This window comes from Clinocottus analis, unplaced genomic scaffold (genome assembly GCF_023055335.1).
Source record: "Clinocottus analis isolate CAN_PGR_092001 unplaced genomic scaffold, fCliAna1.0.p SCAF_8, whole genome shotgun sequence".
Taxonomy (NCBI): domain Eukaryota; kingdom Metazoa; phylum Chordata; class Actinopteri; order Perciformes; family Cottidae; genus Clinocottus; species Clinocottus analis.
Window position 1 is genome coordinate 5722853 of NW_027176240.1, and position 23975 is coordinate 5746827.

The 23975-nt window shown below is 39.7% G+C and overlaps 1 protein-coding gene across 1 annotated transcript; it reads right to left on the reverse strand.

Moving 5' to 3' along the window:
• Positions 1-240: 240 nt before the first annotated feature.
• adss2 (adenylosuccinate synthase 2) lies at positions 241-22940 on the reverse strand. The gene is made up of 13 exons (XM_068567325.1): positions 22639-22940; positions 14631-14733; positions 10376-10444; positions 10241-10291; positions 10060-10126; positions 7505-7612; positions 6471-6552; positions 6205-6331; positions 4023-4177; positions 3593-3717; positions 3118-3215; positions 2658-2807; positions 241-2020 (listed from the first exon to the last, which is right to left on the reverse strand). The coding sequence occupies exons 1-13, from the start codon at positions 22828-22830 to the stop codon at positions 1968-1970; spliced, it is 1380 nt and encodes a 459-aa protein (XP_068423426.1). The 5' UTR covers positions 22831-22940; the 3' UTR covers positions 241-1967.
• Positions 22941-23975: the final 1035 nt, after the last annotated feature.

Consider the following 23975-nt stretch of genomic DNA (forward strand, 5'->3'; position numbering starts at 1 on the left):
TACCAGTTGACGATTGTAACGGCCAATGAAATTGCAGCATTTATTAAAGCTGCCCAGCAGACTATCTGGACGTGTACTGTGACTGGTATATTTCTGAAAAGTAAAAGAAATGCTCTAACTCAAAGACTCTGAACTCAAAGGCAGGGTGTACCTTCTTTTGGCTGGTACCAACATTTGTCTGAATGAAGCTATAGCATATAAATTCAGTCGGAAGTCCATACTAATGCAAGCCAGTCATTTATTTATCATTAATCTGCCAATCACTTCTCACATATGCTCACTCATTGTTTACTTGCTGCCATTGTTCTGGGCTGCCCATATCATCTTGCTGTTGATTTTTTAAATATGACTTTCTCTCTATCTTCCATTTTTCATGTTGCTGTTACACACCCGTCTACCTCCCCATCTCCCCCAGCTTCATCAACTCATCCTTCTATCAGCCTCATCAGCATCACCACCACCAGTTCTGGACTGCACGGGGGATTTATCTTCGTGCTGATCCAGACGGCCATCAATTACGAATCTCCCTGTGGAGTCCAAGCACCAAAGACTGAGACTTTATCATCACATATCATCTGTTAACAAACATTTATTATTTCTTTATTCGACTGGTCGCTCCTGATTAAACTATTTTTACACGTCGTGTGAAGTACTACTGCAAATGTGAAAAGTAAAATGTTTAAAGCCTTTTAGGGCTCCGGAGAGATCGGCACAATGTCTGATAAAAAACATTTTTTAATCCATTGTGAGTCCGACGGTGTTATAGGCTGTGGTAGAAAACGTTTTCAGATCCTTTACTTGAATAAAAGTATCAGCAAAATGTGTTACAGTATTAACTGGTATGTTGCATGTTAAAGATTATGCTAATTTTAACTACCACTGCTCAAAATAACATTTGACAGAATCACTGTCAAGGCAGGTGTCCCGCAGGTACACCGTTCATTGTCTTTTCCTTAAAGATGTCTATTGCAATAATGGCAAAATAATGGACACAAAAAAAAAGAAAAGATAACCAACTTCATTATTCAGTATTTAGCCATGAATACTTACACTTTTCTTTGGGTAAAAGTTGCCATTGCCTTCTTCGACACTAACGCATTTCATTATTATCAACACATTTTATTTGAAAGTGCAAAGAAATCGATCAGATAAATAATCACAAGATTGCGAGTGTAAATTGTGTCGGCATACTAAATTGATTAGCTATGCCAGTATTATCTCATCTCCAATGTTCATGGAAAACTCCCCTTCTAAAATGAAAAGAGTACGATGTGTGTCAACATTTTATCAATAGCGCTCAGTGGAAGCAGTCGCTAGCCACAGGAAAGCAAGTCTTTTCGTCGAATGACAAGGAGGAGTCTTTCTCTGATGACGAAAAAAACACAAAAAGAAACAAACATATTAAAGGATCCCTTTATCGTGCCAGGATGTGTTGCACACCTGGCAGATTAAAACATAAAGCAGGTGTAGTCCAAAGCATCTAAAATGCAGAGGTTAAAACTGATTTACAACAGACTGGCACAGAGCATAGATGAACAAAAACACACATGAGCAGTTTGACCAACCAAACATCTGTGAACAGTTCCTCCCTTGTATGTTTGTGAGCATGTCGAGTCTGTTCCCTCGAGTCCGCTTTCGGACCTGATAGCAGCGGATTTTGCATGTTTAAAATAAACGGCTACGATATACAAATTAAAAAGAGGGAACTGTTATCTTAAAAGTTTAAAACTGTTAAAAATCCAGAAGGAGATGCTGGGAGGTCAGTCTGTGTTGGGAGTCTGATCCAGAGAGGCGTGGTCTGTAATATGGGTCAGTCCGAAGATACAGTGTTAAAGCATTAAGAGTAGACATGGCCGTCATGTCTCTGTCGGAGAGTTGAGACAGGTAGGTAGGCTGTGTGTGTGGGGAGTGAGGGGGGAGAGAGGAAGAAGAAGGGTACAGTTGATTTGGGTTTCTCCTCCTTTAGTCTAGAACAGCTGGATCATGGACTCCCGAGACTTGCCCACTCCGATCCACTTGACTGAGGAAACAGAGAAGCAGAGGTGGGCGTTGACGGGGTTGCCAGTATATGTGCCAGTATATGACCGCAGCAGACCATTTCATGTAGTTTGACTTGTGGTCCAGCAGATGGCGGTCTTGACATTGTTGCGCGCCAGATAGATTTATTTAACAGTGAAGCGTCTTAGAAGCAGTTAACAAGTATTCTGGGTTCAATGCCATAGAGGTCAGAATTACCAACAAATCATTCACAGTTTTCTGTCATAAAAATACAAATAATTGTTATAAAAATTTACTTTGAGACTTATCTTGATAAAAGCTTGATTTAAAACAGCTAAGCAGCATTGTGATTAAAAGTGAAAGAAATGTAACATGACTAGACAAAACTGCATGAAAATATCCTACATAATAGCCGTTGGTTCTCAAACTCAGAAAGTATATTTCCTTTAGTTTAGTTGTACTTATTTAGATTTGTATGTAGTTTTCGTCAGGTCAGACAGGTAAAATCATATAATCTAAATCTCTAATGTTTTATATTAATGTATGTATTTGTGTATGTATGTGTGTATGTATGTATGTATGTATGTATGTATGTATGTATGTATGTATGTATGTATGTATGTATGTGTTTGTTTGTTTATTTGTGTGTGTTTTCGTACCAGGCACTCCCACTTGGTGCTCAATGTAGCGAACATATTTCTTGGCGTTCTCAGGCAGATCCTCAAAGTTTCTCGTAGCCGAGGTGTCGCTGTTCCAGCCCGGCAGCGTGTCGTACTGGACCTCCACATGCTGCAACACCTCCTGATTGGCTAGCAAAGAATCAATGAAAAGAGGTTGGGGTGGGTAATCTCACACTGTTAGCTTCACAGAAGACCACAATCAAACAGCTATGACAACAAATCAATACATTTCTGCCCTCTATAAATAACAGCGTAGACTGGAAAAAGAAGCAAGAGGTTTGACAATATATCCACTGAAGGCAGAGATGCATCATTAAGTTGTCTTTATATTCCAATATTTTGCGGGAAATAGGAAAAAACGTGCTGAAATTTGAATTGATATTAATAACAATTACATGTATTAACACAAATACAAGTACTCATTCACACACTGGCTTACCTGGAAAGTGAGGTATAGTTTGGTTGTCGACTTTATACGCTACGCCCACTTTGATCTCTGCGAGCACGTCAAGTATGTCCAGTTTTGTGAGCGCTAAACTGGGGTCACACAGAGGACAGGTAGGTTATGAGACTAAATACATCGGTCACTCTGACAACCAACCCAATATTTATTAAGAGAACAAACTGGTTTCTTGTGGGGACTGGCAGTTTACTTTAAAATAAGCGAGTAAAACAACAAAAACAACTCAATAAAAGACCTTCTGTTTCTCTGTTTTTGCAAACTGAGATGTAAAAGCTGCATAAACCTCGATGCCTCTACAATTACAGTCATACGTATTACACATATCTCACCTTGCTCATCTTCCCCTCGTGATTTTCTACTAAATGCCGTCTACATAAACACTTGAGGTAAACTTTGACAGAAAAACATGTAGAACTAAACAAATCAATACAAACGTGCACGGTGAACTCACGCGGTGAAGCCATTAATCATGTGTGCATATTTGATGAGCACCAGATCCAGCCAACCACATCGTCTCTTCCTGCCTGTGGTCACGCCCACCTCCTTCCCTCGAGTCTGAAGTAGCTCTCCGATCTCCTAAAGACAACGAGATGAGAAAAGACAGTCCATTGTTTTTTTTGTCATCATCTAAACCGTTCAACAAACAAAACTACTCTTCCACTTCATACTGTACACATCAAGTGCTTACACCTTGGTCTACCACATGATCCTGTTAACAGTGAATGACGAACACTTCTCCACGAAATGAAATACGTGTGAGGTTGCAGGTTTAGGTGACCCGAGTTAGTTGTAAACCCAGTGCGCTTTTCCTGCGATGTACTTCTTTGTAGCAAGTCCCGTTTCCATATTGATGGGTAATATGAGTTTGTGAGTCCTCTTACGTTGCTCTGCTCTGAGGGGAAGGCCCCGATGCCCACTCTGGTGGTGTACGCCTTGACGACCCCGTAAACGTTCCCGACATTTTGAGGTGGCATGCCGAGACCCGTGCAGACGCCGCCCACCGTGCAGTTAGACGATGTCACAAAAGGGTACGTCCCTGTAATGACAGCAGGAGTGAAGACTGATCACACTTTTCATTTACACTGCAGGTTAAACAGAGCGAAGGTTTTCCAATCTGACACTGTGGGCCCTCACAAGACCAGTCTCATCTCCCCATGTCAACGTTACGTTCCCTGCCTTACATTCTTAAAGCTTTGTAAGCATATGGCTTTAGATGATGATTTTTAATCTATATTGGCAAATTGATTCCATTGAAAAAAGATGCAGAACTTGGCATTAGCAGTTCCTGTTTGCAATGTACATGTACAAACAACTACGGTATCACTGAAGTGCTTTGATACTGAAGAAAACTTAACGTAAGTCACACTGAATCTAAAACTGTGTGTCATGTATGTGTAGAGTATTGATTTCAAGAAGTACATATTTGGACACAAACTGGTGCAATAAATGTACTTTAAAAATGCTTTAATTCAAGTTGAATTGATGGGCGGCAGCTTGCACCTACCAGCAGTGTGTGAATGGGTGAATGACATGTCGTGTTAAAGTGCTTTGAGTGTTCAGGAGACTTGAAAAGGCGCAACAAGTTCACACCCATTGACCATGATAATTTAACTGCCTGAAAAGACAGGCAGCCAGCGCACATCTGACACTTTAACTCCTCTTTCTTTAGTCGAAACATACCTGAGCATGTCCCTGAGGTGATAAACCACTAGGGCTGGGCGATATGGCAAACATTTTCTATTCCGATGTTCTTAATTTCACATTTCATGTGACATTATGGCATGTCTTCTGATAGTTCAAAAAATGAATAGTCTATATGAAAGAGCCAAATGTTAAAGCCATTAAAGCCAGGATTTGATTCCAAACGTATGTGTGTGTGTGTATATATATATATATATATATATATATATATATATATATATATATATATATATATATATATATATATATATATATATGTTTATATAACACATATATATATATATAACACACATATATATATATATATATATATATGTTTCTATATATATATATATGTTTCTATATATATATATATATATATATATATATATATATATATATATATATATATATATATATATATATATATATATATGTTTCTATATATATATATACACACAGATATATACATGTGTGTGTGTGTGTGTGTGTGTGTGTGTGTGTGTGTGTGTGTGTGTGTGTGTGTGTGCTGAAGAAAACTGCTGTGTGAGAAAAGCAAACAAGGATTTGAGTTTCCTTGTCTTGATGCAGAGTGCTCCTCACATGCAGGTCACTCCACTGTTCATAGAGACTGACTTCCTGCGAGCGGACAGATTTCTAACAAATCTTAATTGGAGTTTTGCGAACACGTATGCTTGACGTAAAATTATACAAATTAAGGTAAAGCTTGATGTCACTGTGATATTTTTGTCACATTTCACGATCAAGCATAGATTCATGGCCCGTCAGAGAGAGAGGTGGTTTGCCTATTACTGGGCAGGACACTGTGCCCCGGTACCAGTTAGTACGAGCATGGTGTTTTGATAACAATCAGCGGCGTCACCACTCTCAATAATCACAGGTCTGCTCCATAATCACAGGTCCTTATCTGAAAGCAACAACACAATCATCACGCTCTCATCCACCTCTTGAGAGTATCTCTGCATCTCTTGAAGGATTACTCTGTGATTCTGATCGATTGACCGACAGACTGCTGATACAGATGCCTTCGTGCTCATGCACAGTCAGGTGGCATTATGTGGTTGAGCGTGCACGTCAAGCCTGGATGCCAGAGCAGTTAGTAAACTTACCATCATCCCTAGTCTGAGCTCCGAGCAGGCTTTTGTAAAGAACATCACAAAGCTTAAGCGTTTCAGGGCAACATCACTGGGTCACCGCGGGTGTATCGGACAGCCCTTGGCAATTAGAAACTACATTTATTTTTCAGAGGAAAGGTTCAGCACCAAGGATTAATTAAAACATAATACAGAAAGTTAAGAATAAGTAAGGCTTAATTGTGGTGCACATGCACACTCGCACATGCACACACAGTGATGTACTCACCGAAGTCAATGTCCAGTAGAGCTGCGTTGGCTCCCTCCACCAGGATATTCTTTGGAGGACCGTGAAGAGCCTCGTACATGAAGTGCACTCCATCTCTCACCATGGGCTTGATCCGCTCCACATAGTTCTAAAAACATAATAATAATAATAATAATAATAATAATAATAATAATAATAATCACACAGCATGTTACTGCAAAGTAGGAATTTTTTTTGCAGAAATATACCCCCCCCCCCCGCACCCTCCCCATTTTAATCTTAACTACCTTTAGTTTGATAAGCTCTCCCTCTATGTCAATCTCCAGAGTGGGGTACATGGACTTGTACTGCTTGGCCAAAACGTTATACCTGCAACAAGCAAAATGGACAAGTTTTGATTAATTTCCAAGCTGGGTTGATTTCAAATCATGTTGCAATGAAATTAGAAACACAGGAGGTTCATAAACAACATATCTTGCAATTTTAAATATGCATTAAAGATGCATTGCCCCTCATCAAACATTAGTATGTACCAATAATGGAAAACTCCAAAATGATATACGCAAGTAGGGTTTTCGTTTGACGCCCATAGTTGCTGAGTCGTCAAAAAGCATTTTTTTTTAAAAATATATATATGTGGTGGAGCATAAACTAAACCCCAGGAAACCCATTTAGACTGACATTAGCTCTCCTCAATCATTTTAATGAGTCCAGTGCAGTCAGGCAAAGGGCTCCGGCAAAAGAAAAGTAGAACCTGACTTAACTTTTGTTGAGTCAGGCTCTTCTCCTGGCCTTTGAATTACTTTGTAACGTAAAGACGGTATTTCTACGGTCTACCTGGCAATGGTATTGAGAAAAAAAAGATAAAGTAGTTATTGGCGTTGTAAAATCCAATCTCACAATATTACAGACTGCAGAGCAGTGTTTTGGTGTTTGATAACCCTTAAAACTCTTGTATCTGTTTCTCAAATTGGGCTTCCTGAATTGCATTCAATGCCTCACTAGATGCAACCCCCTTGTGTGTTTTTTTGCGCAGGGCTGGGTCACCAGCTTTAGACCCGTGTTCTTCCAGATCAAAATGCAGGTGGAGCTCCTGAAATGGTGCCTGTGATTGAAACGGACAATAACACTGAAGCTGGTTCTGTGTAGGTGAAAGTATCTTGGTTTAAGGAAAACAACAATTACATTGCTCAGAGACTCATTGCCCAATAGTCTTTGGAAAGCATTGACCTTGACACCCTGATTAAATTAACTAATTAATTCAGATTTCATAAAAAAAAAAAAACAGATGGAAATATAATGCCATACTATTGACACAGACCTTTCAGAGAACTGAGTGAAGTCAGCCAACAGGTCACATATCCTGAGACCGCTACGTGCTGCTTTGGCCGAGTACACTGGCCCAATCCCCTTCTTTGTTGTCCCAAGGCTGGACAGGACCAAGAGAGATGGGGGAGGAGTGGGGGGGAGGTGGGGGGAGAGAGAACAGAAGTATCATAAGCATGTGATCTCATTCCACAACTTAGGTTTTTTCATCTTAACACCTCTAGACCGAGTAAGTTGTAGGAAAATTAGGGAATCCTTCATTGAGTTGTGACTGTTAAATAGTTAAAGAGAAGATCCTTTTAGATAAAACCTTCAGAGTATAATAGTTGGCAAGAGACATCTGATTGAAGAAACATTCTCACAAATGATTGATTATACCCAACCAAAATGCTACTCATGTATTGACCATAAATATTTACAATCTGCAAAGGTAACACACGATCATTCATCAGTGATAATGTATATTTTGCAAAGTAAACCTAATAAATTTAAAAGTTTTCTTATGTAAACGTTAAACTTCTGATGGAGTATTGTTGTGTGGAAGTAACTAAGTACTTCTTCCACAAATGGCAACACAACATGTCGGCTGACGTGTTGTCACCGTACTCCTGAAGAAGTTTAAAGTTTAATTAAGAAAACTTTGGTATTTATTAGGTTCACTTTGCAAAATATACATTATTTGAGTATATATATATATATATATATATATATATATATATATATATATATATATATATATATATATATATATATATATATATATATATATATTAAAATGAGTTGTAGCTGCTGCAACTGATAAATGATTGTGTGTTATTAAAATACTCATGAAAAACAAAAGCAAATTAACCATAAATAATATATTTTGAATTTAAAAAGTGGCAACAAAAGCTAAAAAATGTCATTAGACTTTGTCACAAAAAAGATGGACACACACACACACACACACACACAATGTGCAGACTAAAATATATTTAGTGTAGCTTCAATAAATGATGTCCCTTGCAGTAAAACAACATATTTTACAGTGTTAATGCGTTTTCATTCAACAAATTCTACAACTGCTTTTGTTTGTGCAGATGTTTTACATAGAAACAAACACAAGTTGAGTTGTTTCTTATTATTTTGAGTTTGACGTTTCTTTTTAGCATCTTATTAAACCAAAAAAAAGACTGCACGTTCTTCCTAGTTTCAAGAAACCAGATAGCAATCTCCTGAAAGCTAATAATAGCCATGCCATTAGGGTACCCTTGCGTGCATGCACGCACGCCCACACACACGCACACGTACACAGTGGCTGGGTGGGTGTTTGGTGCCTGAGCTGGTAAAGACATCTCAGCTTTGAACAGGAACACACTGGATCTCTCTTGAGCTTAAATATTGTGAATGTACCACAGACTCAGGTTAGCATTCCTCACAGACGTCAGTGTGGCTTCAATGCCCGGGCTGATTTATTATTATGTTTGTTTGTTTTTTCAAAGGGTGTGGAATATAACATAAATATAACTAAACTAAACTAACTAAACGTACACCCCTTAACAGCTTTATTGACGAAGCGCCGCTGCTCTCATTCCGTCACACTGTTCATAAACTCCACCTGCTGCAGGGCTGCTACACCCTCCTGCCTGGCGTCCTCAGAGAGGTCGGACAGACGAAGAGTGGGGAGATTATATGTTTCCGTGTCACTGTGGAAAGTCATTTCTTTGCTTTCTATTGCTTGCTTATACAATGGCTGTTAACTTTTTGTAATTTTTTTTAATGAATGTCACAGAATAGTGATGTTGAGTACACATGGTGCTCAACATGTCTTTTGTAAAGAGTGGTGTTTAGTGAAAGAGCTGCATAATTAAACTCAGATAGACATCTTTCCACAATTAAAATTGCTGTAATTTGTCACTACAGGTGTTTTTTAACCCATTTTGTGACCGGTAAAAAAATAACTGTGGGCAGCGGATGTTTTTAACACAGCTTTGACATATCGTTATCTTTTAAGTTTATGAGGGGAATTTGTTAAAATATTCACCAGTTACGGAGCATTATAAGCATTTATTTCTGGCCACCAGGCAAATAACTCGTTATTTATTCTCTTTTAGCTCTGTTTTTGGTCTCCACCAACTCCCGGGGGAACTATCTGACTCTTTAGATGCTAAATGCTGCACTTAATCTTTTGCGCATTTAACAACAAAATAAGGAGATTTGTATGTTAATTGAGAAGCCTTAGAGTAGAATATGTGGAAAAGTTTTGTTGTAGTAAGGCTCTGCGTCAACAATAACAATTTATCTCTAAAATAATCCAGATGACAGATCACCTCACTAAAAAGAGAGATAAGTAGGACTCCCTGTTGAAAGTAATACTTTAAAAATGGTGATCTTTGTATTTACGTACTCAGACTGAATATTTGACCGTGGATGTTCATCTGCGTGTTGGCCGTGACTCATCAAGATCAGTTTCTCGGAAAGATGCAACAACTGATCTGATCTTTCCCGCCAGTTGAGTGAATATTATGTGTGTTTGTGTTGCAGAATTTTTTTAAGCAACCAGTGTCTTACTTCCTGCCTGCTTGCTCTTGTCTTTGCTGTTCCTGAACACCATCAACCGCTTGGTGGAAGTCAAACACTGTAGAGGAGGAAGAGAGGGGACACACACTCTCACACACCTCAGAGAAAGCAAGGCTCACACATCCACACACACACATTTGTGCATGCACACATTTACACAGAGAGGACTTACCAATGTGTGCTCTGTCTGAGATGACCAACCTTTTCTCCCACTCATGAAGACCTAAACACACACAAATACACTTTGAGTCTTCAGGCGCTAAAGCAGCTTCTTGTTCTGTTGCTGAATGTGTTTTAAACAACTCACCTTTTCCTTTACGTTCATTCTTCTCTGCCTCCTCAAACAGGCCTGGCAGGTGGATCACGACGCCGTTGCCTGAGGTAAAAAAAAAAAAAGAGAGAGAGAAGAGAAAAAGATGGTAAAGTTTTACAATTTGTATCTCATTCAAACAAAAGAGCTGCCAAGTTCCAACTTGGAAATCATGTGAGTAGAGTGCATGTGTGTGAACCACCACCCTTGTGACCAAAAGACGACTCACTCTAACTCCAGAGCCAGAGACTCACCACAGCTGTCGTTTAAGATTACAGTCTCTGATAGAACACAACCGGACAGAGTTTGATGATGTGTGCAAAGATACACCTGTTCATATAAATTTACGACAACTGTTCTTGGGCCTGAAGCATGGATCAACTCAAACAGAAGGCTCGTTGTTCTCCTACTTTACATGCTTCTGGGTAGCTTAATTCATAGAAATACGTCATCTTTTATAAGTTGATTTATATTTAGTATGATTAACCTCAATATGCAAGTAATTATAGATACATGTAGTAGAATAAAATTAAAATATTCAAGTAAAGTACCTCAAAAGTGTACCAAACCATAAGCTGCTATTATTCTGCAACGCATGGTGGTTTTAGAACCAGGACTGGGCATTATGGCCAAACTGCTATATGACATTACCATATATGTTTGTTAATCACATTGAACTGAGAAAACAGCAATTTAAGTATGTGCTTGATATGATCAATTAAGACAATGTTATCGTGAATCAATTCTCACATTTAATCAACACCCACTCCTATTGGCAGCCCTCTAACAAATTACACAACAAGTCCTAAATATGTTAATTTCATAAACACAAACCAAAGCTTTGACAGTAAATGGGCCAAAAAAAATGACATTCCTGTACTCTCATCGTAAACCTCTCTTACTTTGGGTGGTTTGCTCACACGGTCTCTAAAATTGGATTCACCAAACTGGAAAAACTACTTGGAATAGCTTCACAAGAAGAGACAGAGAATAATTTCACACAACAGAACTTCAAGACACAAACATAACAAGTTAAGCAGTTTCAGTTCAGTATAATTAGAGGGAGTACAGCTGCACTGTGACAGATGATAACAAGAAAAAAGACTGATATTAGAGACAGTAAAGAGGACGCAATGTGTATATTATGGCCTACAGTCTGTTACATTAGCAATGAAACAAGTAAATATTAGGCAACGTATTAATCAATGTAAGATATATATATATATATATATATATATATATATATATATATATATATATATATATATATATATATATATATATATATATATATATATATATATATATATATATGTGTGTGTGTCAATATAAGTGAAGTACTTCAAAATTGTACTTAAGTACAGGACCTGGGTAAAAGACTCAATTGCTGCATCTCACTACTGCATTTTATGTCATAAACTGCACTGCAACTTTTATTCATTTTCTTTTTTCTTGACTGTTTTGATGTTTCCTTAAATTGTTTTTAAATCCGGATTCATGTTTTGCTTTAAATGATTTTATGTGAAGCACTTTCAATCGCTTTGGTGTTGAAATGTGCTATACAAATAAGCTTGCCCTGCCTTGCCTTGCTTCGTGAGACTCCTTCACTGCATCTCGCATTGTGTTTAAGTGCAATACACATTTACGAGTGTTGTTGCTAAAGCCTAACAGGCTCCTCTTTCATCTAAAGTCCAATTATAAAGTTCCATCTGAGCTAGAGTTAATGTGTGTCGCAGTAAAAGCAGCCCCAGGTGTGAACCGCATAACTGTGTTGTTAAGTAATGTATTTCTGACAGAGCTGGTCCAAACAATGCCGTTCACAGGAGAATTCAAACAGCTTGCTCTAATTATCTCTTTAATTGGGTTACATTAACTGGAGGTATGGTAATTACTTTGAACAAATTAAATAGCATAAATGTGGAAAAGGGCAAAAAAAACAATAATAACTAAATTTAGTGACACTGTAGGAATAAATGTGAGAGATAAAACACATTTGCAGCTCAGGACCTGAATGCAGATTGCTCCCAGTGCCTCAGGCCATGAATGTGGTTTTAATTACGATTAATCTATTTAATTACACAGGAAGCAGAAAATGATGGTGTAACAAAACGGCAACATGTTTTCCACTCTGGGACATTGAGCAATTATAGGTTATCAAGAGTTTGTCTGTACTTCTGTGACACAGCAACACCAATAATAATAAATGCTTTGGTGATGCTGCAAGAGAAATGCAAAATGACAAGATGTAAAAAAAAAAAAAAAACTGACTAGAGCTCACGCTAAGACAGCAGCTAAGATAGAGCTATATTTGAGGTTAACGTTTTGCTTATTTTGTAGTATACTAACAAAACACTGGTCATATTTCGGCCAAGGTATCGCTTGCTTTCTGAAAACTGAATACGGCACGTTGACCGAGTGAATTCAGACAGCTGTTCCCAACAATCACAGTGGCTCATTGTCTGTTTTATGCATTTAGCATTTTTATTATTTTTATTATTATACACAGCCTCGCTAACGGTTATGTGATGCATGCTTGTTACATTCCATTCCATTTAGCTGACGCTTCTATCCAAAGCAACTTACATGTTTGCTCTATACACCGTAGACACAGCAACGGGGAGCAATTCAGGGCTAAGTGTCTTGCTCAAGGACACAACGGCATGGACTAGCGGAGCCGGGGCTTGAACCGCTGATCCACTGATTGAAAAACAGGTACGCTAACCACTGACCCCCAGTTGCCCTTGTGCCGTAACAGGAAGATCGTTTAAAGAGAAGATGACTGCACGCTAAGATACAATCTACTGTTGATTACCACCAGCTGACACTTATTAAACTTGTCTTGAAAAACACCAAGTGTAGTAGAATAAAAAACATCTTTCTTCAATATATGTCCCCAGCAGATAGTCTTTGGTGTGCATTCACCGGATGTCTCAAGCAGGTAATGTTGAGCTGCTCACAACCTTAGTTTTGCATAGTGGCATGATATCATTACTGCAATTATTTAGTTATAAACTAAAGTATTAGACAATTTTGACCCGATGATGGCGATCGATGAAAAGTCAGGGGCTATTCAAAATGATTAAAACTCATCCTGACGGGGACTTGAATGTTTCCCAAATGTAAATTTCATGGTGTGAATGTCTGAACAGAAATGTATGGCAGCCCTGCTGTTAAGATATTTCAGTCTGAGTCAAAAGTTATGGACATACCAAGATTGCAGCCATAAAACCATGCCATGAGCATGACTAATTATCCACATGCATAAAAGACAGTATTATCAAGAAAAAGATTGTAAATTTCTACATTTCTAATGTGAGTGAGAGGAAAATGACAAACATGAATGACAAACCAGCCGGCTGTCCATTTATAAATAATCATAACACATCTCCAGAGGAACACAAAAATGATCACCTCAGCTCAGTCTGTGCATTTTACAGTTTCTCTCTCTGAGAAAAGGTCAATCTGCAGAGCTCGAATTAGCTGAGAGTAGGTACCCTGAGGGAGCAGACAGCGCTGAAGTATACAATTATAGTACAGCTGGGCACTTTCGGGGAAAAGTTTCCACCAAATCAAATTTATTATTATGACAATACTGTACATAGTGTCAGCCACTGGTTGCATTTTGACAGGCACAGCTCAAGTGAAAAAAAACAACAGTAATGTTTTTGTAATATTTGTCCTTTTTCTGTTGATGGGACAAAAGCAAACCACTCTGAAACACCAGTGATTCAAGTGCATGTCTTCCCGTCGTCCTGAGTGTTTGAGCCAATAGAGTAGCATTAACGTGTCATATATCCAAGAAGTAAAAACATAAAAGTGATTAAGCATTGACAGACCCACACGGCTGCATGCTAAAGTGCAGACGTGTGTAAGGAGAAGGGGGGAGGGGCTTGAATCCAAAGCCAGAAATAAAGATACCATTAGCTAATGAAGTTACTGCAGATGAGTGGATGTGATGCAGTCTGGCTCCAAGTCAAGCTGAACACACTTCACTGTCGCAGTCGTCAAAATGGAGGCCGTTTCTGCTGGCGATGACGAGAGCCGGGCCAAAAAGAGTCTCGATCAATTCATAAAGAAAATAGCGAGGAAAGATGGCCTTGGAATGAGCGTCTGCGCATAATTGCGTATGATAAAATGGTGTGTGTGTGTGTGTGTGTGTGTGTGTGTGGGAGCCGCTCCAGTAAGTGTGCGCAGATGTCACAAAAGTCAAGTGTGAACTGAAAGTGTTTCCGCGTCTGTGTGCACTACACACCAATGAAGGCGGTGACCTTGGGGTTGATGATGCCGCTGGGGAGGAGGTGAAAGTCGTACTCCACCGAGTCCACCACCACCGTGTGTCCTGCGTTGTTGCCGCCCTGCAGAGGGGAGACAGACACCGGTGAGGAGAGACAAACAGAAACACGCACACACACCCACAAAAGTGCGCGCGTGCGAGAGAGAGAGGCCTAATGGAGGCTCTGCAACTTTGTTTGGTGCAGATGGAAGGCAGGCTGAATAGTTTGGCGAGCAGCAACAAGCATTGTACATAAACCACTGGGCGCTGTCTGTTAGTGTGCTACTCTGTTCCTTAGAGACTCCTGCTCACTTTTCACTCAGAACTCAAAAGGTCTCACTGAAGTGTAAACTTACTGACAAACGTGTCAAATAAAAGCATCGTGGTGACCAGGGATTACACGTTATGTAAATAATATACACCCAAATGTATGTTCAGTCAAGACTTGCTGCTCCCAACTCCTATATCATATCACAAAACACGTTCACAGTGTCAAACGTCGGCCGCACAGCCGCACGCTGCCATTGTTTTTCCAACAGAGGACGTGTTGCTGCATGAACAGTGTTGTTGGAAAAATCAGGGCTGGGCAATATGGCCCAAATCTACCTCACGATATAAGTCATTTCACATCTCGACTTGTGTGAAATATTTTTTTGACAAAATAAAAGTACTTGTGTTTTGCTGTCTTATTTAGTGCATTTAGTGCATTAACTTTGGTGCAAAATGAACACAACAGTGTCAAAATAAATGCTAAAAGATATTTTGTTAATCACATGCTTGATATTATTGATTAAGACGATGTTATCGTGCATCACTTCTCACATTGAATTATCACCCAGTCATATTTGCAGCCCTCTAACAAACGACAGAACAAGTGCAAAGACAAAACCAAACAGGGACCAAAGCTTTGACAGTAAATGGGCCTCATGCAACAACATTCCTCTACTCTCATTGTAAACGTCTCTTACTTTGTGAGGTTTTCTCACACAAGTGTTTCAAGTCAAATTCACCAAACCGGAAAAAAGACATGGAAGAATTCCTTATTTCAGTCTGAAGAAGGCCGCCTCTCTGAAGAGGGGCGTGGGATTTCATTATTTGCATCATCTACATCAAATTGTAGCATACAACTCATTCATTCAAAATAAGATATTGAGGTTTCAGGTCATATTGTGTTGTTTTTTTTACCCCGCAGATAAATGCTGACTTTCACTCCATGAACCGTGTGACAAGTCTTGACCACAATTCATCTTTAGCTCTTTCCTTCCTGTGGGACAAATGTGTTTGTACGAGTGGTTCTTGCCCCAAGCCCATTATCAGTCAGCTGGTAAACCAGCAGGTCAAACTGGGAGACATGTTTTGCCAAATAATGCACCCTGATATTAGCTTTCTGGCCCACACTGCAGTACCTGAGAGAGCCCAAAATCACATGAACCAACAGGATTCAATTTTATTCAGCTGAAACAACTAGACATTACACTTAATTATCTTGTGTTATGTAGAACCATGCACATATACTGGCAAACCTGTCAGGAAACAATTATGAATAAATTGTTGTTGTTTTCTCCTGCAGAGAAACCGAGCAGTCGACTTCCTAAATGCTGACCCACTCTGATAGGTTGATCAATAGCAACCAGGTTTTCAAACAGCCAAAAACTGCAATTAACAGTGACAATACGTGCTTGCTGGGTATAAGCTGGACTCTTCGTACAGGCCTGCACATGATTGAGCACAGCTACTAGTGGAGATAAAAATGCAAAAGTGGAGCCCAGAAGGAGAACAGCGCGTCCTTGGATGAGAGCGTCACAATCTTAACTGCTTGGCTCCTCTCTGCCTTACTTTTCACACTTTGAGGGGTTATACACTTACAGCTCAGGGGCTGACAAATGGGAAAGAAATACATGATTATATTAGTAGACTCAAAAAAAAGCATGCAAAGAGCAAAAAAACCTACACGAGACAGATGAATAAAGTAAAGTATTGTAAGTGTTTTTGTTTTTTTTGCTGTGCTGAAAACAAAGGCAGCTGCAGATCTATTCATCCGCTGACTACCTGAGGTGCCAGTTCAACTTTGTCTGCACTAGGGCGAGTTCCTAACGCTGTAGCCTGTGGATGTAAATCAAGCTCAGCACGCGCTTCGACCACATGGGGTTATTCCTGGCACCAGCAGCACCCTTAAGATGGAGAGGAGGAACAGATGGGGGAGTAGGGAGATGCCTCTACTTTTTAAATACTTTTATGATGCATCCCATCCCCCACAAAACATAACTCTGGTTTGCATACAATCCTGGGATCAAACTCTTGCCTCCATCACGAGACACTTTTAAACCTCACCAGCTGCTTTTCAGTTGTTTGTGCACCGCTATTGCAACGCAGACAATCCACTTTAGTGTTTGAGTTTTTAATTAGAAGTCCGGAGGATTTGATTAAACAAGATGGGTGGCAGGAAGGATGCTGCTAAAATACAAACAATTTCACATAACCTCAGCTATTATTAAAGGCACCGTAGATGAAGACATGCATGTATATTGTTATTTTACTATGTTGGTTTATTCTGTCTGTTGTGGGAGAGGAATCGATCCTCTGTCGCTCTTCCTAAACGTTCCCATTTTTCCCCCATTGGAAGGGTTTTTCAATACCCAAGTTATGGACAGACTTTACAGCCCCTTGAGGTGAAGTATGGGGTGATGCAAATAGCCATTCACTGAAATAAAGTGTTAAAAAATACAGAACTGATGGGTTTAGGAGGACATCTGAACATCAGGCTGGTGAAATACTTCCTTTTACATCTTTTGGAATAAAGCCTGGGTTTGCTGTTGGTGTAAAATGGATCAAGACATGTTACCTGATCTGGATGTGTGACCCTGCTTTTGACCGAGGATTAAAATGGGCCTCACACCCTTATGCTTTTGGCATGTAATGCTGCAGCTAAAATGTCTTAAGTTAACGAATGAGTCCCTCTCAGCTCTATAGAGATTTACTGAGACTATTTTTAGGAATCTGTAACTGCATATCGATGAGTAATTCTATCATTTTCAGCCAAATGAATCTGCGTGTTTTGATGGTGTTTTTTATTATAAGAAGCAGACTGAAAACAAGTTCCTTAACTTTGTATAGATAAGGGAAAGGCTTTTAAGTCCAGTATTCATCCTGGGATTTCTTCCTCCAACTCAAGCTCCTCTCATTCTCAAACTGTTCTGGACTCTTTTTAATACTTTCAACCTACAACACTCAAGACTTAATTAAGAGAACAAAAGGTATCATCTTGCCCTCTGGATGGTTTACCGTCCCCTCTCTTAATGATCCATGTACTGTTAGTTCCTTATTGTCTACGGGGAGTGTCCACTCCTATTTTAAACTTGCCACTATCCAGCCTATATTAAAGAAAACTAACGTAAATCTCACTTTGCCTAAGAATAATAAGCCCATAACAAAACTGCCTTTTCTATCCAAAAGTTGGAGACGGTTGTGGCCAACCAACTTACTTTTGCATTGGATAGGCACAATATGTACGACAAATTCCAGTCAGGGTTTCAGAAACAACAGTCGAGTGAAACTTCCTGAGGGTTTCTAATATGTTGATGTCTTCTGAAGCAGGCGATTGCTCTGTGTTAGTACTTCTCGTCCTCAATTCTGTGAAAAGCACTCTATACATTAATATTACTACATGTATCTGACACTTTTAATTAACTCTATCAAGTGTTGAAAGATCTTGCGCAACCTCTATTTACCGAAACTTCCAGTGAAAGAGCTAAAAAGACAATAGTCTCTGTTTGCCAAGTTAGCAAAGTCAAGGTTTCAGCAAACATCTCTATAGCAACAGCGTTGAGTGTATTGAATCTGCATGTGGCTTAAGTGAAACCATATATCCCAAAGACCCAAAGACCGAGTGTTGTCTCTTGCGCAGACAAAATACTAACAAACCTCACAGTGTAACTATGACAGTTAAGTCTACAAAAAGAACACAGTTTAACTTGATAAACCTGTTCGAACCGTTTCAAGAATGTTTCTTATCCACGAGCTGTCAAGGCAATAATTCAACTCAAAATGAATTTCAAATACTAATTTGGTTTAAGGCATCCTTTTGACTATTTCACGGGACAAATTTGCAGTTTCGCTTTAACGGTAAATTGATTAATTGTTCGACTAATCGATTAGGCTCTAAAATATTCTTATTAATATCATATTGATTCAACAGTAGTGGAGAACCCTGTACTTAAGATAACTACTCATACAGTAATAAATGCAACAAACCTAATTATTTTATGACTGTTAATTACTTTTTCAATTCAATGGATAGCTCATCAACTTGGTACATGTTGAGTTCTAACTTATTCTGTAAGATCGTCACACATACGTTTCATCTGTGGGTAGAAAAAAATACTGATTTAAATTCTTTTTTTGTGAAAACAAAAAACAGAAGTACTGATATCTTCTTTTTTGTTTTTGTGAAAACAGTTTTGGTTTAAAATGACCATCATTCTTATTATTATTTGTAGTAGTAGTAGTAGTAGTAGTAGTAGTAGCAGCAGCAGCAGCAGCAGCAGCAGCAGTAGTATTAGCTGTGACATTTAACGCAGCAGCATTAACTTTGTTTGGGATTATTAAAACAGTCCGGTCAAACACAACTTTTAATTGAATATGTAGGAGCCCCAAAGGAAGGTAATGAGCAAATATGATAGTCCACAATAATGACTGCTGACTCCTCTGCCCTCAGTCTTCAGGGTTGTTTTGCTGGCATCCCGTCCCCTCAGCTACACACACCCTATTTCCCAACTGTGAATTCTAGGAACTCAGAGGTCTGGACTGTAAAGAACACCGAGCAAGACTGCTGTCAAAGCTTATTTTATAAAAAGATCAACGCTTTTGACTCAAGAGGCCCCCAATAAACACACACACACACACACACACACACACACACACACACACACACACACACACACACACACACACACACACACACACACACACACACACACACACACACACACACACACACACACACACACACACACAAGATGTATGGAGGGGGACGCTGTGCAGAAAGCGGTTTATTTTTACACGTCTCCTTCCTCGACAGGCCTGTAGAGGCAAGGAAGCTGCAAGGCTCTGAAGAATCCTTGTTATGTCGACTTGTGATCAACAGAGATAGCTAATAGTCGACAGAGTTTGCACAAGCAGCCAAAAAATTGACTGTATTGAAGGCTGAAGAAATGGTGTCAAGTATGTAGTTACGATATTAGCCTATTGTAGAAATGTCAGCTGATAAGTTAGAATTGTCAAAGATAATGGAAAACTGTCTCAATAAGATAGTTTGTCCACCAAAACAACACTGACTAAATGAAAAATGTCCTGCTCAGATTGCTCTTTGGCAAATTCTAAAACAATAATATTGACAGTGCAATATTAATATTCAGCAAGCAGCAACAATAGTTGTTTGCTGAAATCTATTCAATAAAAAAAAAAAAAGTACTTTGTATTTCTGTACACACGCCAAGCTGAACTTGTGCTTCGTTGTCCGTGCAGCAGCCATTATTGGCTGAGGAGGTTAGCAGAAGGTTAAGCTTAACTATTAACAACATTTCCTCTTCATCCCTGAAACACTTTGCAGATATTGTAACTCGCTCGAGCCTCAAATCACAGTACATCATCTCAAACGCATGCAATATCGATTCGAGCAACAACACAAAAAGATGACATTTTCAACGTGTAAAAGCGCAAGCTCCAACATCGGAAGCATTTGGCAAGCAGCTACTCCAACAGCGCAACGGTTGCTAACAGAGCAAACTACGACGAAGTCAAAACCTAACTAACAGTGTTCATCTGAGGGGGCTGAACACTGTTGAGGGTTACGGGGCGCAGTTATCTGCTGAAGCCGCCATATGAGAGCAGTGCAGAGCGGCCGTGAGCTAACCAGGGGGGCACGCTCACACGCACTAAAAGGATGCGCAGTCAGCCCGACTGTTTCAACAAAGCAAGGAGAGACTCCGATAACAACACACACGGAAGTAGAGCGACGTCATACTCTGCTCAAGTAGACATTACTCCATTATATCTTTACAAAGCAAAACAGTGGTTTGCTGCTATAATAATGTTATGAATGTTTAATAGTTGCTTCATGTCAACAACTCTGAGTTATTTGGGTTTGTCTCCAGCTAACACCATGATGTAATCAGGCCTTTGCCTGTCGAGTGGTCTATAGCAGTGGTTCGCAACCTTTTTTTCCAGTGATGTACCCTCTCTGAATTTGTTTTTTTTAAGCCGTGTACACCCTGACCAGTGCAAAGCATTTTTGGTGGAAAAAAAATAAATAATACACAGCACTGTGCCATCAGTTTCTGATATAATATAGAACATTTACCATTCAGTTTAGGAAACTTACACTTATATTTGATTGAATATTTAAATAACTATTTGTAAAGGATTTTTTTAAATGAATGCTCATTTTAAATGTATATATATTTTTAAATCTTACGTAACACTGAACTGTCTTCATGTACCCCCATTTAAGAAGCACTGGTCTATAAAGGATGAAGTGAAGCCAATTTCAGGCCCTGCAGTAAGATTGTAATTCTGACTTCACCGCCCAGTTTGCAGAGTCTTTCCCTCCAGTAAACACAGACTCTGTTGTGGGAGAAGCGTAAACACAAACTTACTGAAAGTTGCCTGGGTTTGAAGTCTATTCAACAAAAATAGTTGCTGTGCTAACACACAACAAAACTAATCCCACTTTTAGTTGCCTTGACTATCGCTATTTTCCAAAACACAAAGTGATAATCATTTTGAGTCGAGCCAGGTTGACTGAATGACCAGTGACCTTCAGCTTCCTTGGAGTAGATGTGGTTTAAGTATGTGGCTCGAGGCCATCGCTGAAGAGGGGCTCTGGCCTCCCTTGACTGCTTTTACGAAACTATCAATGTTCAGGGAGCTCAGGGACAGGAATCTCAACAGTACAAAATGAGTTGAGAAACAAGTCCACAACGTCAAGACAAAACAAGTCAGAGCCTCCAATCCACTGGTTTTGCATGGGGAAAGTTGAGTGCATGCAAATTCCACATGAAGCACGAGGAGCTGAACCTCTGAGCCAACATGCTGGCCGAGTTCAGATAAAGAGCAAGTGGAGGCGTCACATGAATGTCACTAAATATACAGCTTGATAAGATAAATAATAGCAACTCCCCATTACCTTCGTAACCACATCTCTTTACACATGCAACCGTCTAAGATGAAGCCTCACTGTCACAGCAAATCCAGATGTTAGATTCGCAAGAAAGCAAAATCAGTTTGTTCATCCTGCAAAAAAGAAATTATATCATCAACACGCCATGCATGTCGTCTTGTTATTAACAAATAATAATAATAAGAATAGGAATTATACTCTAATTTGCCAATGTATTACACACAATGAGATGACATGTTGGTGTTGTATTTGAACTAATGATATTTAGCATATAGAAGACAACAGGTACATTCATGCATGTCCATTTTAACCACTCTTGTGACAAACATATGTTTACTTGAATGCAGTCTTCAACAACCGTGATAGAAACGCCTGAATACAAATATAGCCACAATACAATAAGTTATAATATACCTAATATCCCAGTCTGTATAAATAAAAGCCTGCTGCATCAATACCAGCGGTATTTAAACGCAACACGAGAGCCTAGTACGAACTGATGCACCTGGTCACTCCCGTTAGCCAGCGGAGCCTCGAGCGACCTGGTCACGTGCACACAACCGGAGTCAATTCATCACAGACATTAAAAAGGTGTCCGAGGAGCTTAGCGTAGCTAGCAGGAACTCAAGGTGACATTAGCACACACACAAAAACTGAGAAACAAACGCGCTGAGAGAGACATCAGTCAGCTCGCAGTAGACAGGTCGGTTAACCTGCGGGGTTTCCGCCAACTGGCTTCACGGAGGCATCATGTGAATGCAGCGTGAGGAGGAGGAAGAGGAGGAGGAGGAGGAGGACGCGCTGACCAACCTGACATCTGCACACCATGTCCGCGTCTTGTGCCAGCAGGTCCACAACTTTTCCTTTCCCCTCGTCGCCCCACTGAGCCCCGAGCACCACGGTCACTTTGTTGCCGACGGGCGGTCTGTGTGCATGCTTCGTCGGGCTGTCGTCGCTGCCGTTCGCGGCCCCGGCGGGTTCCTGGCTCCCACTTTCCGACATTTCTGCTCGGTCGGTGTCTGACTACACTTGTGCGTCCTATCGCACCGCGCTGCTGCACCAAAGATAGCTGGGAGGACTGAGGGAGCTTCACTCCACCACGGCAACGTTGGACGCGAGAAAGTAACACGCCTCGCACATGCGTACAAGTGTCTGATATTTCAATTACCATGCCGTATCCATAAAAGTGAACAGAAACACTAACAGCAGCAGCTTTAAACTTCTTTCAAATACACCTCTTGCCTTCGTAATAAGTGTGGTATTAAAACTGTTGTCAGCTATGTTATTGTAATTGTATGGATTTATCCGACATAGGTTTCGGGAATCCGACAGGACGTGAATCATCTTGATTGTTTTGACAATCTCAACGGACACTCCCACTACTCTGGAGGTGTGTTCAAGTCAAAGATGTGTTTAGTAATTCAGATGTTGGTTTAGATTAATTTCAAGTTGCCATAAAATGTATTCAGATCACTGTTGTCACTATTTATTTATTTAATGTTATTTTTACATAGTAATTGTAGAAGTGATCAGTATACAAATACACACATCTAATACAATTAAAACCACCCTGAGTAGCCACCTATGTTTATGATAGATCTGATAATTTGTAAAAAGTTGTATGAAAGTCTGTATGATTCCTGCTCAAAGAAACCAAACAACACATTAAAAAGACAAATGACTGTCACAGTAGTTGGTGCACCTGGACTGGTTTTCATTAGAATAAGGAATACTGCTCTCTTTTCTCTTTAGGGCAACATGCATTTGATCAACATAGCTCCAACTTGAACTGGTGTAGACAGTGTTGTATTTTATATTCTTGGGTGCCCTCTGGTGGTGATCAGAAGTGCACACAAGTGTGCAGTTGCTCACATTTTCGAGTATTATTTCCATACTGTGCTGAACCCCAACCTGAGAGCGTTTGATTACATTCCTTCCTTAATCGTGGCTGTTTTTCAGACTTTCCGTTCTCGTCCGTGCCTGTTTAGACTTGCTGCAGATGGAGGGAACAGCGCCAGGTACAACTCACATCACGACTGTCCTTTCATTTCCTTTGAGCTCAGCGTGGGACAGATGGTCATGCGGGTGAACACTGTGAGCGCCGGGAGCAGGTCACGACTCAGGATCCTTTTAGAAAAGGCCTTTTA

Excerpts from the sequence above, each read along its gene's own strand:
- adss2 (XM_068567325.1), bottom strand. The coding sequence starts at position 22,830 with ATGTCGGAAAGTGGGAGCCAGGAACCCGCCGGGGCCGCGAACGGCAGC. Across the intron at positions 7,613-10,059 it reads CAAGAGCAAGCAGGCAGGAA|CCTTGGGACAACAAAGAAGG; the intron begins GTAAGACACTGG and ends GGTCCTGTCCAG. Across the intron at positions 2,808-3,117 it reads AACTATACCTCACTTTCCAG|CCAATCAGGAGGTGTTGCAG; the intron begins GTAAGCCAGTGT and ends ATTCTTTGCTAG.